At 55.6% G+C, this 15,662-nt stretch overlaps 1 protein-coding gene across 4 annotated transcripts in view; it reads left to right on the plus strand.

Annotated features, from left to right (window-relative positions):
- Nucleotides 1–4,464: 4,464 nt before the first annotated feature.
- The window catches only part of H6PD (hexose-6-phosphate dehydrogenase/glucose 1-dehydrogenase), a 29,066-nt gene continuing 17,868 nt past the window's right edge, over nucleotides 4,465–15,662 (plus strand). Inside the window, exons 1-3 of one of the 4 annotated variants that reach the window (XM_059135298.1) lie at nucleotides 4,465–4,605; nucleotides 13,484–14,120; nucleotides 15,185–15,302. In XM_059135298.1, the coding sequence (XP_058991281.1) occupies nucleotides 13,503–14,120; nucleotides 15,185–15,302 (736 nt within the window). In that variant the 5' untranslated portion in view covers nucleotides 4,465–4,605; nucleotides 13,484–13,502. Of the gene's footprint in view, nucleotides 4,606–5,505; nucleotides 5,905–9,115; nucleotides 9,979–13,101; nucleotides 13,267–13,483; nucleotides 14,121–15,184; nucleotides 15,303–15,662 lie in introns of those variants that run through there. The other 3 variants (XM_059135297.1, XM_059135296.1, XM_059135299.1) reach the window with 3 other exon arrangements.

Consider the following 15,662-nt stretch of genomic DNA (forward strand, 5'->3'; position numbering starts at 1 on the left):
TGTTTTCAGACTGCATCATGTAGACAGTCGAACAAAGCGGCCCGGGATGACCGGATAGCCACGAGCAAATGAATGAAGTTAGACCTGCTTCCTCTCCCATCGTACACAGAAATCAACTCGACATGGACCCAAAGCCTAAATATTAGAGCTAAAACTGTTGAACTCATAGAAGAAGTTGCAAGCATAAATGTCCATGATGTTGGATAGGCAAAGGCTCCTTAGACTATGACACCAAAAGCACAAGCGGCAAAAGAGAAAAACAGATCAGCGGGACATCATTACGGAATTACTCTTATGCTTCAAAGGACACCATCAAGCCAGTGAAAAGACAGCCCACAGAATGGGAGAACATGAAAAGGTGCTCAATGTGAAAAGCCATCAAGACGACGTAAATCAAAACCACCACGATTAGATCCCGACTCACACCCATGAGGATGGCTGCGATTGAGAAGTCAGTTAATAGCAAGTGTTGTTGGCCAGAAGGTGGAGAAATAGGAACGCTCGGACACGGTCAGTGGGAACGTCGATTGGCGAGCCACTCTGCCAAATTGTCGGGCCGTTCCTCCAAAAGTTAATTGTCGAGTTACCATTAGGCGGGCCGATTCCACTCCTGGGTGTACGTGCCAAAGAAATAAGAACGTGTCCATAGAAAAACGTGTATGCGCGCACAGCCCGTAACACAGATGTCCATGAACTGATGAATGGATAAACAAAATGTTGCCTCTCCATCCAATCAACTATTACTCAGCAATTAAAGGGATGAGGCCCTGATACACATTGCAACATGGAGGAACCTGGAAAACATCGTCTAGGCGCACATTAAACGCGCGTGTGTATCTAACGCACGTATACACAAATGTCACATGTTACATGATTCCGTGTATATGAAATGTCCAGAATTGGCAAGTCACAGAGATAGAGAGTAGATTAGAGGCTGCCTAGGGCTGAGACAGTTGGGCAGAAACGGGGAATGAGTGCCAGGAGATATATGGTTTCTTGTCGGGGTGATAAAAATGTTCTAAATTGGTATTGGAGATGGTCCCATCACCCAGTGAACGCACTAAAAGCCAGTGAATTTTGCTCTGTGAATGGGTGAATTAGATAGTTGGTGAATTATATCTTAGTAAAGCTATTAGTAAAAAGTTCTCAAGATCCTGGACAGTCAGGAGGATTTGAGAGTCTGGAAAGTGATCGTTTGTGGTAGGCAGAATAATGACTCCCTGAGGATCTCCAGGCCCTAATGCCTGGGCCCTGGGAGAATGTCACCTTCCACGGTAATAGGGACTTTGCAGATGTGACTAAGGGTATGGACTCTGAAAATGGGATATTGTCCTGGATTATTCGAGTGTGCCCAGTCTAATCATGTGAGTTCTTAAAGGCAGAGGCCTTAAAAAAATGGGCACCTGGATGATGCAGTTGGTTAAGTGTCTGACTCTTAATTTCAACTTGGATCATGATCTCAGGGTCATGGGTTCAAGCCCCATGTTGACCTCCGTGCTCAGCAGGCAGTCTGCCTCTCTCTCTCTCTCTCCCCCTGTCCCCCTTCCTCTGCTCTCTCTCTCTCCCCAAAATAAATAAATAAATCTTAAAAAAAAAAAAGGCAGAAGTCCTTTCTCAGAAAGGTCAGAGAGATGAACCCAAAAAAGGAGAAATCAAAGCATTCAACCTTCTGCGGCTGGCTTTGAAGACGGAAGAATGGGACCATACGTCAGGGAATGTGATAGCTTCTAGAAGCTGGGAGTAGCTTCAGCTGACAGCCAACCAGGGGATAGGAATCTCAGTTGTAAGCCTCAAGGAGCTGACTTCTAGTAGCATCCACATGAGCAAGGAAAGTGCTGCCTTAGAAAGGAACACAGCCCTGGAGCCCCGAGGTGTTAGCCCCCTGACGCCCTTGCCAGACTTCTTCTGATCTATAGGGCTGTGAGATAACACATTTGTGTTAAGTCACTAAATGGGGGTACACTGTCATGGCAGCAGCAGCTACCTCATGTGGACTTGACGAAGCACATCTTCAGGGGGAGAAAAGTGCTGAGCTTTCTCCTTCCTCCTGCCTGGGGATGAAAAGATCTACTTGTGGCTGAAAATCCACAACACCTGTTCTCCCCCTCCCCACCCGGTGCAAAACGCGGAGTGAACGGGCAGAGCTGACTTAGTGAGTGGTTCTGAAAATAGAAACTGCAACGTGATTTTATTTCTAACTCCACAGACATCTCTTGTGAGTCATTCATCTTTCTGGGTCTCACTTTCCATGCCTGAGAAGCAGGCTGAGTTAACCCTGACTTCTGCCTACTCCCCAGTTTAGGAAGAGGAAAAAATCAGCTTCACGAAGAGAGCCAGAGGGTGCTGCTGGAGAGGTGGGAAGCCACCGAGGCAGTCTGGGTTGCGGGAGGCCCCAGGGGGCTTTGTTCCTTTCTTCTGGCTCCCTCTAGGGTGCTTGGGGCTCAGCTGGACCCCCATGATGTAGCTTAGAGTGTCTTGTAGCTGCTGGGAGTACAGAAATGAGAAAAGCTTCAGGGAGGCAAATGTCAGAGGCCCAAATGGACAAGGTTTTAGGTTTGTGTGTTTGGAGGAAGGCAATACTCTTGCACCTGAATGAGACCAAATTATTTGCATGATGGAAAGAAAGAGAAGCAATGGTCCGGATCAGACTAGAAGGTTACAGAGTCAGGACGAGCCTGAGATAAGGCCTTTGAAAGTGAGGGAGGAGGGTAGAGAAATGAAAACATCACAAGATCCCTGTGTGGGAGTGGAAGGACCAGTGGGGCGCACAGGAATGAACATCCGAGGTTCATTTCACGGCAGTCTTCAGACCCCGCCCCCCGACACCTAAGTGGGCGCACGCATTTTCTTAATAATCTGCTTGTAACTGGGGCACCCGGGTGGCTCAGTTGGTTAAGTGGATGACTTCTGCTTTCCGCTCGGGTCATGATCTTGGAATGCCTGAATCAAGCCCCCTGTGTGTGTGGCGGGGGGTGGTCTGGGCTCAGCCTGGAGTCTGCTTCAGGATTCTCTCTCCCTCTCCCACTGCTTGCGGGTGCCTGTGGTCTTTCTCCAAGATAAATTAATAAATCGTTTTAAAAAGGACTTGAGGGGGGCGCCTGGGTGGCTCAGTGCGTTAAAGCCTCTGCCTTTGGCTCAGGTCATGATTTCAGGGTCCTGGTATCAAGCTCCGCATCGGGCTCTCTGCTCGGCAGGGAGCCTGCTTCCTCCTCTCTCTCTGCCGGCCTCTCTGCCTACTTGTGATCTCTGTCAAATAAATAAATAAATAAATCTTTAAAAAAAAAAAAAAAGGACTTGAGGGGTGTCTGGGTGGCTCAGTCAGTTAAATGTCTGCCTTTGGTTCAGGTCATGACCTCGGGGTCCTGGGGTTGAGCCCCGCATCGGGCTCCCGTTTCAGTGGAGCCTGCTTCCTCCCTTTCCCACTCCCCTTGCTTGTGTGTTCCCTCTCTCGCTATCTCTCTCACCCTGTCAAATAAATAAATGAAGTCTTTAAAAAAATTAATTAAGGGGCGCCTGGGTGGCTCAGTGGGTTAAGCCGCTGCCTTCGGCTCAGGTCATGATCTCAGGGTCCTGGGATCGAGTCCCGCATCGGGCTCTCTGCTCAGCAGGGAGCCTGCTTCCGTCTCTCTCTCTCTGCCTGCCTCTCCGACTACTTGTGATTTCTCTCTGTCAAATAAATAAATAAAATCTTTAAAAAAAAAAAAAAAAATTAATTAAAAAAAAGAATTTGACTTGGCTATGGGATATTTTCTTTAAGATTTTATTTATTTATTTGACACAGAGAGAGAGAGAGAGTGAGCACAAGTAGGGAGAGTGGGAGAGGGAGAAGCAGGCTCCCCACTGAGCAGGAAGCCCAATGTAGGGCTTGATCCCAGGACCCTGGGAAGATTATGACCTGAGCTGAAGGCTGATGCTTAACCGACTGAGCCACCCAGTTGCCCCCATGGGATTTTTAAAAAAAAATGCCCTCAAGGTACCCACAAATCACCCTTGTGATGGTCGTATTAGGGACCTGGGAAACATCCCCTGGGCTCAACTCAGTTTGGGGCACCTGCCTTCTCCCATCTGTACCTCCCTTGGCCTCAGTTTACACCGCTGTGTGAGGTATGGCGCATGCAGGGTTACAGAACATGGGAAGGGCTCTTGGCCACGAGTCCCAGCATTATCCAGACTTGTTTGGCCCGCCCTGCCCCAGACCCTCTTGCCTCCTTCTAGCCCAGTGGGTACCAGGCTCCTTGACCCTCCACCCGGGTCCCACCCAGGATGGCCTTAATTCTTCCTGGAGCCTGGAAGCTCCCTGCAGGCCCCCAGATGGCCCCCTGGCCTTGATTGCAGTGGGGCCCTACCCCCTTCAGCCTCGCGGCCTTCCTGGAACCCTCTTGCCCAATATCCTGTGTGGTAATCATGCCTGTTGGCCCCGCTCAGCTTTGCTGGCCACTGCCAAGTTCCCTCAGCTAGTTCTCGATGCTCTATCTCTAAAGGAACCTTCCTGAACTAAAAAGCTGCTACAGGCTTTTCCTCTCCGGTCAGAATCCCCCTCCTGGGTGGTCTGCACCCTTCAGCAGAAGTGACCCTGCATTCTCCTGTCCCTGTGTTGGGAAGAAGGTGGGTCTGGAGGAGGGACAGAAAGAAGATGCTCCAGGAGTAGGGATGAGGGGCTGGGGGGTGGGTGGTCTACATCCAGGAAGCGGTCCTGGGTGGCCCTGCCTTCATTAACCCGAGGTCACTCAGGATCTTCACTCGGGAAGGAGGAGCTGCCTCGCTCATGGCGGGGCGCCACGAGGGGCGCTGATAGCTCGATGGGGTTGGGAGAAAAGCAGGCACGAGGTGGCTGCGTGGTGAGGACAGGGGTAGAGCACTGGCGCACTGTCCACTGTGTGCTGAAAGACGCCGCTGACCATGTCATCTCACGTACACACCCCGCCACCACCCTGCAGAGAAGGCCGAGTCCCTTTTACTCTCTTGCAAATAAGGCCACCCAGGTGCAAGCGCCCATTTACTGAGTACTTGTCACAGGCCGGGTCCCCGCTGAGGCACACCGTCCCACTGCCCCCACTGTACAGGTTTGGGTCTTCAGGTCACATGGGTGTAAGCAGAGATGGCCCTAGCGTGCTCTGCGACCCCTGAATCACCACTTCGGTGAGTCAGAGGTGGGACGAGCGCAGCTACTCTGCGGATGGAGAAAGGCAAGGCCAGAGGAGGTCGGGGAACCGGGTCCACCGCTCACGCCAGGTCCCAGGGAGGACCCAGCCACCCGACCTCCCGGCGCCCTCCACGACACCACCACGCCCCCGGCGGTTGGGGTATCTCGGACGCACAGCGGAACCCAGCGCGCGGGGGGCAGGGCAGGAGGCCGGAGCGCAGGAGGCCCGCTTGCCCGCCCACGTGGCTCTGAAGTCCCGGCCTATCCACGCTCACCGAAAAATCCTTCGGGAGGCCCCGCCTCCCCCACCCCCGCTCCGGCGACCCAGAGGTGGGGGGCGTGGCTTCGCCTGCGCCTCCGCCCCTCGCCCCTCTCCCGGGACCCGACTGCGCGCGCGCTCCTGAGCCGCCCCACTGCGCGCGCGCGCGCGAGGCCACCGGGGTCTGGGGCCCAGGCCCACCGGGCCCCACGCGCTGCCCGGCCCGACGCGTCTCGGGTGCGGCAGGGAAGGGGCGGCCGGGCGGACTCGGTCCCGCGCCCCCCGCGCCCGTCGCCCCTCCTCCCCGGCTCCTCTCGGCGAAACCCGAGCGCGCGTCCGACGCGGGGCCGCGTGACGCGCACCTGTCGGGGCGGGCGGCGCTTGCGGAAGAGGATGCGCGGGGCCCCGGCCTGGCCCGAGCCCGGCCCGCCGAGCCCCGCGCCCAGCGCCGCCGCCGCCCACGTTTCCCGGAGAAGCGGCCGGCAGTGACGGGCGAGATGAAGTAAGCTGCCTCCCCCGCTTGGTCTCTGGCTCCTTCGGCCGCGGGCGTCGCCGGTGGCGGCCGGCGGCTGCGCGCTCGCGCGGGGCCGAGCCCGAGGTCGGTGGGCCCCGTGGCCCGGGAGGCTGGGCGCGCGCGGCGGGAGCTCCTGGGCTTCTGGCTGGGAAGCGTCTCGCGTCTGCCCGAGTTCCTTCCCAACCCCGCGCCCTCAAAATAAATCCTTCACTTCCCCCGGTGCAGACCCCTTGGCTGCAGGGGGCAGCCAGGTCCCTAGGCTTTCTGGAAAGCAGCTCGACCAGAGGAGGAACTCCGGTGCTTTTCCCCCTGGGATCCGCTTAATCTTGGGCATTAGTCCTCAGGTTTCAGTCAGCTTCGGCAAGACCCCATCCAGTGAATAGTTGCCCAGAAGTGAACCGATCTGCATCTCTGAAAACCAGCTCGCTTAAACTTGAATGTAGTCGGAAGTGAGAACTTCTGGAAAGATCATAAACCTAAATTCTTTGCCCACCCAACCCCCTGTCCTCCCAACAGGGCCCGAGGCTCATGAAAGGGAGCGGACTGGGGGAGACGGGTGTAGAGTGGGCATATTTTAAATTATTTGGTACATTCTTTGCGGTGATGGATGGTGGGCAGACTTTTTGAGCTTATGAGGCTAATCTTTTGGGAAGTTTTGGGAGCACCTGAGATGAAAATGCTCCCTGTTTGGCACGAACAGAGCTCATTTTTCCGAGAGTACTTTGTGTAACTTTTCTTTGAGGTACATGACCGCCCAACCAATAACCACTCTAGGCAAACCTTCAAGTTATTTTTATCCAAAGACTGGAGTTCACTAAGTTACTTTTACAGTCAAATGGTCTTAGGTCATCTAAAAGGGAAGCCAGGAGGCACCTGTGGTCATCAGTGGCTTAGCCACTTCTCACTTTTTTGGTGGAATTTGAACAAGGTAAGATGTCAGGTCGGATTCCAGATTTCCTTGTGGATTCTGCCAGACCCTGATCCATGGGCAGAGCAGGAAGTCTGTTTTTTGCTTTTTGTTTTCCCTGAGTTGGGAGCCAGGTGGCTCTCTGTCTGGGAGAGCTCTTAACACCATTGCCCCCTAAAGTATTTTTCACAGCCATGATCTGAGCTTTTTTGGCCCAATGTGGAAATGCGGTGGATGGATCCCCATTTCACAGCTGGAGAAGAGGTCCTGGGGTCGTTAGGTGAAAGGCCTGTGGCTACAGAGTGAAGGGGTTTACACCCCTATTCTTAAGGCCAGATTATAAATCCTTCGAGGGCTGGAGTGGGGATTTTGAACCTTTTTAACATAGTATGTCTTTGATTTTTTTGTCAGTATGACTGGGAGGTCATGAAGCTGTTGATGAGCTGTTCCTTGGCATTTTTTTTGTGTGTTGTGGGCTACTCACTTCATCTTGTAGCCGTTCCAAGAAGCTAGCAAGAAAAGTACCTTTACCCATGCTGCTGTGGGTTTAATCATAACAGAAGCTAATGTTTCTGGGGAGCTTACCGCATGCCAAGCATTGTGGCACATGCTTTACAGGGACTGCCAGTTTCTGCTGCTTATCCGCTTGTTTTCCTACTCTGTGGTTGCAACACGCGAGACAAATAGACTCTGTACACCCCTGTTGGAGCAGAATCGGGTGTCGACGCCAATACAGTGTTTTAAATTTCACCACTGGGGGTTGTGGTCCCGCGTTTTCCTGCTAGGCGGGAGGTCTGTGCTGAGGCCAGACGGCCTGTGTTCACATCCCATCACCTCTGAGCTGCCTGCCCTGCCAACAGTTCCTTTCCCCTCCGTGCACTTCGGTTTCCTCTGTACTCCGTTCTAAAAATGGGCATAATAATGATACCTACCTCATAGGTTGTGGCAAGAATTTAACTCCAGTGATGGATGTGAAGCTCTCGTATCCGGCGTATGGGACATACTCTGTAAATGTTTCTCTTACTAGTAATAGTGTTGGTAGAGTTAGGAAGCTGCTGTGCCTGGATGCCGGGTCACAGTGCTTGAAGTCAGCTGTAGACACGTTTTCCTTCGTGCCATCGTTTAGATGCAAATGGCTCCTACACGGGTGACAGGAACCTTCTACTGATGGGATTTTATTGGTTCATTCAGCACATCCTTAGAGTGTAACCTCTGTGTGTGCCGGGCCCCGTTTTGGATACTGAAGATAAACACAAAACCCCCTGCCCTTGTTGGCACTTACATTCTTGAGGGAAGGGGCAGCGGAGAATAAACCAAACAAATACACTTTCCACAGTCAGTATATTAGAGACCGATATGTACTGCGGAGAGAAAGCAGGGAGCAAGAGGGGGCTGGGAGGTTTGCAGTTTTCCGGAGTCGGCTGAGAAAGCCTCACGGAGAAGGTGACATTTCAACGAAGAATTCAAGTCAGTGAGGGAGTGAAGCGTGTGGACATCAGCAGGGAAAAGTAGGTCAGGGAGAGTGAACAGCAAGTACAAAGGCCCTGAGGCAGGAGGATGGGAAGCTGGAGCCTAGAGAGGGGCAAGGGGCAGAGGAGAGCGAGGAGGTAATAGGTGGAAGGCACTGAAGAGGCCATTGAGTGTCATGTGGACAGAAACAGAAGGCCAGTTAGATGGTTCTACAGTAATCCAAACAGAGGTGATGGTGGCTGGGAGCAGAGTGCAGTGGCGGAAGGTGGTGAGTAGTTGTATTCTGGGTAAATTTGGGTGACAGAAATTATAGGATGTGCTAACAGATCCCACGACCCCCCGCCAAGTTTCTACTCTCAGCACCTGGAAGGATAGAGTTGTCATTCACCGAGGCTGGGGAAATTTGCATTTGGAGCAGGCTGGGGGAGAAGTCTGCTCAGTTTTGAACAGAGTTCAGTCTTGTAGGCACGCAGCTGTTGGTGTCGGAGTACCGGCTGATGGTGTGAGCCTGGAGTTGGGGGGGAGAAAGCCCAGAATGGAGATGAAGGCCTGGTGTTGTGTGCTGGTAAATGTGTAACGACTCAGCGGGGGCGGGGCTTGGTGACGGGGAAGGAGCCCGATTTACAGCATTTGCCAATATCTGTGGTGCAATATTCTTGCGCTGGCCACGGCAAGCCTCTCAGTATGGAGTATCTTCACCTTACAGATACCATAGCTGCCAATGATGTCAGGAGCACAGGTGGAGAGGAAAAAGCAGTCAAATCATTAGGAAACGATGAGCAGTAATAAGTATTTATTACTTTTGTTTTTAATACAGTTTATTTGCTTATAAGTTTGCGTGATTTGGTTTTTAATAATGGCTGTATTTAACACCTGGCTTGAAAAATTCCTGAAAATGCAGCATCTGAATCTTGTGTCCTGGTGCAGGGTGGCTTGAACACACCCCTGTGGTCACGGGAACCCAAGACAACGAAAACGAAAGAGGTGATAGGTGAAGGCTTCTCTGAGATCAGGGAGGGAAAAGGGTCCCAGAGCCTGGTCTTATAACTCTTGTCCCCAGTCTCGCCCCAAGGGGGACAAGTAGGGAATGGTTACAGGTCTCACAGCAGCTGAAGGGCTTGACTCGCACCAAACGTGACTGTGTTTGGTGCCGATGGGCCCGAACAAGGCGGACACAGGAAAAACCCTGGAGTCAGTGACCCTAGAGGGGACTAGGCATGGGTTCCCTCACCCTCTTTGGTTAGAAATGATCTCCAGTTTGAAGTCTGGTTTTACTCCCACGCATTCTTTCAAAAAATTCCAAACTCCCAGGCTGTGATTGGGAGAAAACGTCCCTCCTTCCTGCTTGGCAGACAGAAGGTAGAGGTTAAAGGTATCCATCCATGCGGCATTGGGAAAGAAGACGGGGCTGTGGCAGCCTCCGACCTTTACCTCCTCGCCCCTTTCTCCCGCCCCTTGTCGGCTGGGACTAGAGGACCAGAGCCGTTTCCTCCCGTGGTTCGCCGGAAACCACCCTGCCCTGGGAGCGCCAGCACACGCTGTGTCCCTGCTCGGACGGGGCAGGCACGGCTGTGGGGGTGCTCCCCAGAAACAAAGGCGGGAACCCTGGTTCTAATCCAAACCTTCTGGCTGGCCAGGTCAGCGCTCACAGCTCTGGGAATGTTGGCCGAGCTGTACTTTAAAAGGTGAGTCTGCCTGATGGGAGCCCCTCCGGCTGGGCTGGGGTGGGGTGGGGGGTTGCCTGGAATGTGCCCCAGACTGTGGCTGCAAGCCCCGTCAGGCCTGCTGCTAAGAGGAGCCTGTCCGAAGAAGGTCTTCCTCCGGCCCCACAGCCGCGTGCCTGAGCTTCCTGGTGCAGTGTTTCCGGCAAGGACCTTGAATAGCAATTGTTATAAATGAAACTGCATCCTCCCTGAAGGTAAAGCTTCAGAGAGGTTTGTCTGAACTTCTGAATGACCCAAGTTAGCCACTCCTTGCTCCCCGCCGAGTGCTCTTTCCCTGGCCCTGCCGCGGGGCTGAGGTCTCAACCCCTGACCGCCCCGTGGACAGGCGTGGACAGGCGGAGCCGGCGTCTCCCTGATAGGAAGGGGCTTGTCTCCTTTCCGTGGAGAGCTCGGGATCCGGGGGCAGCCAGGTGGCGGTCCTCCAGCCAAGTGTCTTCCTGTCGTAGACGAGGAGCGGCGGCCGGGCCGGACCCGCGGTCCTTCCGGGCGGGAGCTCTTCCAGCAGCGGTTTTCTTACTGACTTGTTAATTAAAAATAGAAACCGCTCCGGGCAGTCTCAGCTGTTGGAACGCCACATCCATGCTTTGGGGCTCACTTCGAGTGTGTAACGTTAGGAGGCGTCCCCAGGCCTGTTCTCCCGGAGTAGGAGGCGGGAGGCAGGGCCGCAGAGGGACCTTCGAGAACCTTGCGGCACAGCAGAGGCGAGAGCAGCGCTGGGGGTCGGAGCCATCTGCCTACCCTGTGGCCTCTCCCCTGCTCCCAGGCTGGGACCCTGATCTTGACTTGGGTGGGCGGCTCCTCTGAGCCTGTTTATGTCCCTGTGGGGGCAGCAGGGGGGACAGCTGTACCCGTCGCTGGCCGCCCCTTCTCAGGGCCAGGCATCGGGATGGGGCTGGGCAGTGGGACGGGTCTGTCCCTCCACGCTGCCTTCTGCAGCCCCTGAGACGGGGGCCGTGCGTGGGTTCTTCTGACACTAGTGGCACTGTGTCCCTTAGGAGCCACGAGGGGCCTTCCATTTAGCTCAGGTAGTCAACATAGGGGTTTGTCACCTGTGTCACCTCAGCTCATCCTTCCAACCCCCCATTTAGTTTGGTGGTATTGGCTCTGTTCTGTAGTTAGGGCATGAGGGCCCAGACTGAGCAGGTGACTTAAGTAGATCCCACAGCTCAGAGGAGGTGGTCTTGAGCCTGATCCTCGGCCCGAAATGCCACATTCCTGCACTGGACTGCAGAAACTGCTGGGCACAGTGACTGGGGGCTCCAGCTTTGGGACATGCCAGTTCAGCAGTCTTCTGGGGTGGGGGGTAGAGGTCCTGGCCCCTGGGGCTCCCTCACCTGCCTGTCCGGGCTCTCTGAGGTTCCCGAGCTCCGCCTCTTGTCCCTGGCATGTCCAGGGTCCTGGCTGCCGGTGCCGGATCAGGAGCCCTGAGCCGCCGCCTGCCAGCTGGAGGCTCCTCCTTCCCCAGGCTCTTCTCCGGGCTTCGGATTTCTCGCCGCCTCTTTCCCGCACTGACCTTGCAGCTTTTTCTTCCCTCTGGACGGGGCGATTGCCAGTTCAGAAAGAAACGCATGAAGGGCCAAGGACAGGAATTGGGAAGCGGGAGAAGAGAGTAGAATGGTCTCGCGGCCCATCTGATTTGGGAGTGAGCATGCGGGGGTGGGGGGAAGAGTGGAAGGTGAGGCCCGGGAGGCCGCTCAGCTGGCCCCAGGAGCCTCTGCTTAGAGCCCCGGTGGTGGACATGTCCGGTGTGCGGACACTGCTGTGGCCCCCTCCCCTTGGTTCGGCCACTGACCCAGAGATGAGGAGACGGGAAGGTGGGCTGTGGGGTGCTGCTGTCAGAGGGCATCTCCAGTCCCTCGAGATGGAGGACAGCATAGGCGTGCAGGAAGGCAGGCTGGCCAGGTGTTTCTTTAAACCTCAGTTTCCCTACCTGAACAACAGATTAGAGCCTCCAGGTCGAGGGTTGGGCTAGTCCTTCATCTGGGAATGCCTGCTGTCTGGGATCTTGAGTCCTCCAGCGCCGCTCCGGTGCCCCCCGCTGGGCCCCAGTGCCCCGTGATTTTGGAGAGCCGAGTCGCTGGCCACCATGACTTTCCCCGACACCACTTCTCCCTTTCCGCCAAAGCATTGGCCTTGCTGGGAAACGAACAGGGGAGCTGAGGAGTAGGAATGGGGCACATTAAGCCCCACAGCCTTGGTCAGAGCAGAAAGCAATGGAAAGCAAATTCACTGGTGACTTTGTGGCAAGTCCGAGGCCTCTGGCCTTTCCTGTGTGTCAGCTGCTGTAAGCGAGGCTGGAAACCAGCCCAGGGGAGGCCCCCTCAGGGAGGTTACAGCAGGCATTTGCTGGGTGGCAGCTCAGGGGACAGAGAGCCCGGTGCCTGTCCCGCTGCCCCTTCCTCGCCCGGGCCCCTTCACCACCCAGGCCTTGGCTTTGCCGTCCGCGGAAGGGAAACTGTCACGGAATCCATGCCGCTGGTCCTTTTCCAGGGCTTTCCTCCGGATGCAGCAAGCTCTTCTGTGCACAAGGACGGAGCTGAGTGCTGCTGCTGTCACTGGCCGACCACCGTGACGGCCGCTGCTTCTCGAGTGCTTCCTGGGCCCTAGGCCGTGTCCTGAGCATTTGTAAATATCAGCTCATTTATCCTTGTAATAACCGTGTGGCGTAGGTCACTGTTACCCCACTGCAGATGAGGAAGCTGAGGCACGGAGAGGTTAAGTACTTGTTCAAGGTCCAACAGTAAGGAGTTGAGCTGGGATTCAACCTCAGCTGGTTCCAGAGATTGTGTTTTTGGTTTAGTGTTTTATTTTAATTAAATTCATGCCCAGTGTGGAGCCCCGTGTTGGGCCTGAGCTCACGACCCTGAGATCAAGACCTGAGTTTATCCGACTGAGCCAACCAGGTGCCCCCAGTGTCTTTGTTTTTTATCACTGCACTGTAGCAGTGGCTGATGATCATTTTGTGCGCGGAGCCCAGAGAACGTGGGGAGAACAAAGGGAGGAGGGAGAGGGGGTGATCGTAGCTTCTCGTAGTTCTGGCCCGTCTCGCCTGAAGGCCTGCTCCCTATTCCCCACGTGCCCCAGTGGTCCTGGCGCCCTGTGCTCACAGACGAGCCTGCCTGTGGTCGGAGAGTGGACAGCTCCAATCCCATGGCTACCCTGAGGGCCTCTCTGGTGCTTCCCGCTCACCGTGGCCCGTCTCTAACAAGGAGCCTACCACCTTCGCAGGCATAGTCCCTGTTTACACAGGTAGGCTCCCGACCCACCAGCTTCCTGGCACAGAAGCCAGCCTGCTGCAGAGGGAGGGGCAGGCTGTGGGATTATAACATTTTCTGAGAAAACACGTGGTGGTTTTTTGCCAGGCAGGAAATGTTCGATGGCCTAGAAATGTGTTTACCTCCAGATCCCAGCCACCTGACCCATGTCTGATCCTTCCTTGTTCCTTGTGTGTCTTAACTCTGCCCAGGCAGCCTGGCTGTTGGAAGATGCTCGCAGTGGCAGTGTGCATGGTCCTTCTGGCCGGCCTGCAGGCCCAGGATCTCCAGGGCCATGTCTCCATAATCCTGCTGGGAGCGACTGGAGACCTGGCCAAGAAATACTTATGGCAGGGACTGTTCCAGCTGTACCTGGATGAGGTGGGGAAGGGCTACAGTTTCAGCTTCCACGGGGCTGCTCTGACATCCACCAAGCAGGGCCAGGAGTTCGTTGCCAAGGTCCTGGAGTCCCTCTCCTGTCCTGAGGACGTGGCGCCTGAGCGCTGTGCTGAACTCAGGGGCCGGTTCCAGCAGCTGAGCCAGTACCGCCGCCTGAGGACGAGTGAGGACTATATGGCCCTGAGCAAGGACATCGAGGCACAGCTCCAACACGAAGGCCTCCAGGAGGCTGGCAGGATTTTCTACTTCTCGGTGCCCCCCTTCGCCTATGCAGACATTGCCCGCAGCATCAACAGCAGCTGCCGCCCAGGCCCTGGCGCCTGGCTGCGGGTTGTCCTGGAGAAGCCCTTTGGCCACGACCGCCTTTCAGCCCAGCAGCTGGCCACGGAACTTAGGAGCTTTTTCCAAGAGGAGGAGATGTACCGGGTGGACCATTACCTGGGCAAGCAGGTGAGCTTCAGCGGGAAGCGTGCCAGGGATGGCGTGAGCTGGGCATGGGAGACCCCACTGACACAGCCACGCTGCTGCTTGTGGGATGAAGCCCAGAGCCCTTGTGAAATCAGAGCTCCCGTGGCTGTCCCGCAGGTGGGCAGGTGGCGGGAGGCTGAAGGAAGAGCCGAGCAGCCAGGCCAGGATGCGTGGCCCTCATTCGCGTGGCCCTCGTCCACGTGGCCAGCGCTTTTTTTCTCGTTGCCCTGTGGCCTCTGCACAGGTGTCTGCCTGGCTTCCTGTGGGTCGTGGGGTGGGAATTAGAATGAACTTATTCCATACCCATCTACCTTTTCTTAGTGTCTCTGTCCTCCTGAGTTCTGTTTTGAGCCAGAAGGCTGGCGATGAGATCTTCCAGTGAGCAGGGACCCTATGGTTCCATGGCGGAGCCTGGGGCTGAGCTCCCGGGTGAGGGGGGCCGCGTGGTCACCTCGCTCCGAGCCTGCCCTGCCCTCCAGGTGCCAATGGTGCGTCTCTTTCTAGAAACCGCAGCAGAGAGCGCACAGCACAGTCTTCCTCAGTACTGACCAGGCTGGTGGGCCTGCGGCCATGTGGGGGGGACACCTCCCAGTCCTCCAGGACAGAGGCGTCGCCAGCTAGCCAGCCCTGTCTGCAGCTGCAGCATTCCTGAAGAGCGCGCCTCAGACCAGGGTCTGACCTGGAGAGCTTTTCCCCTTGCTTCTGGGAAAACGAGAAAAGCGCACTTCCTGAATGCATCCAGTCCGAAGCTTTTCTTGCTCCTTTTTTGGCGTTAAAGTAGCTTTCTTTTATGAGAAGTTGACGGTGATAGAAGGTAAGTAATCTTAAATCTGCTTTTCCTTGCAAAATAAAATGCTGCTGACCCTGTGGAGGTCACTTAACAGTTCTTGGAGTCTGCACAGAGCGAGGACGTCCTGAGGCCCAGGGACGGGGTCTCCTGAGAGCGTCTGGGAGCAGGGGGTAGAGGAGTTGGGGCCCTTCCTTGGAGTCAGGATTCGTTCTTCATCTTGAAAACCGGCGGCATAACCGGTCTCCTTCCCTGGCAGGCCGTGGCTCAGATCCTGCCTTTCCGAGACCAGAACCGCAAGGCCTTGGACGGCCTCTGGAACCGGCACCACGTGGAGCGGGTGGAGATCATCATGAAGGAGACGGTGGACGCAGAAGGTGCGTGAGGGTCGCCCGCTCTGTGGCCTCCGCCGGCCCTGTGCCTGATGAGGTGGTGGGCTGAAGGCTCCCATGGCCGGTGCTTCTGGGAGGGAGGTTTTGCCTGGCGTGTGGTCTCAGCTCTGGACTGGGCTAATTAAGCCCTGGGGTGCCTGCAGGTGAAGCCCTCGTGGTCCTCGCTGCCCTCCGGGAGCACATACCTGAGTTTCACGTGGACATGGTACAGACCCTCTGGGCGGCATGAGGGCCCCTCAGACTTTGAGGTCGTGCAGGGGGCGCCGGCTGTCTCGATGCTGCTCCTCACCTGCTCCTTTCCTCCCCCCTCCTGTTTGCCGGTTCCGGCTCGGCTGCCGCTCTCTT

The sequence above is a fragment of the Mustela lutreola genome, chromosome 10 (genome assembly GCF_030435805.1).
Source record: "Mustela lutreola isolate mMusLut2 chromosome 10, mMusLut2.pri, whole genome shotgun sequence".
In the NCBI taxonomy this organism is placed as follows: domain Eukaryota; kingdom Metazoa; phylum Chordata; class Mammalia; order Carnivora; family Mustelidae; genus Mustela; species Mustela lutreola.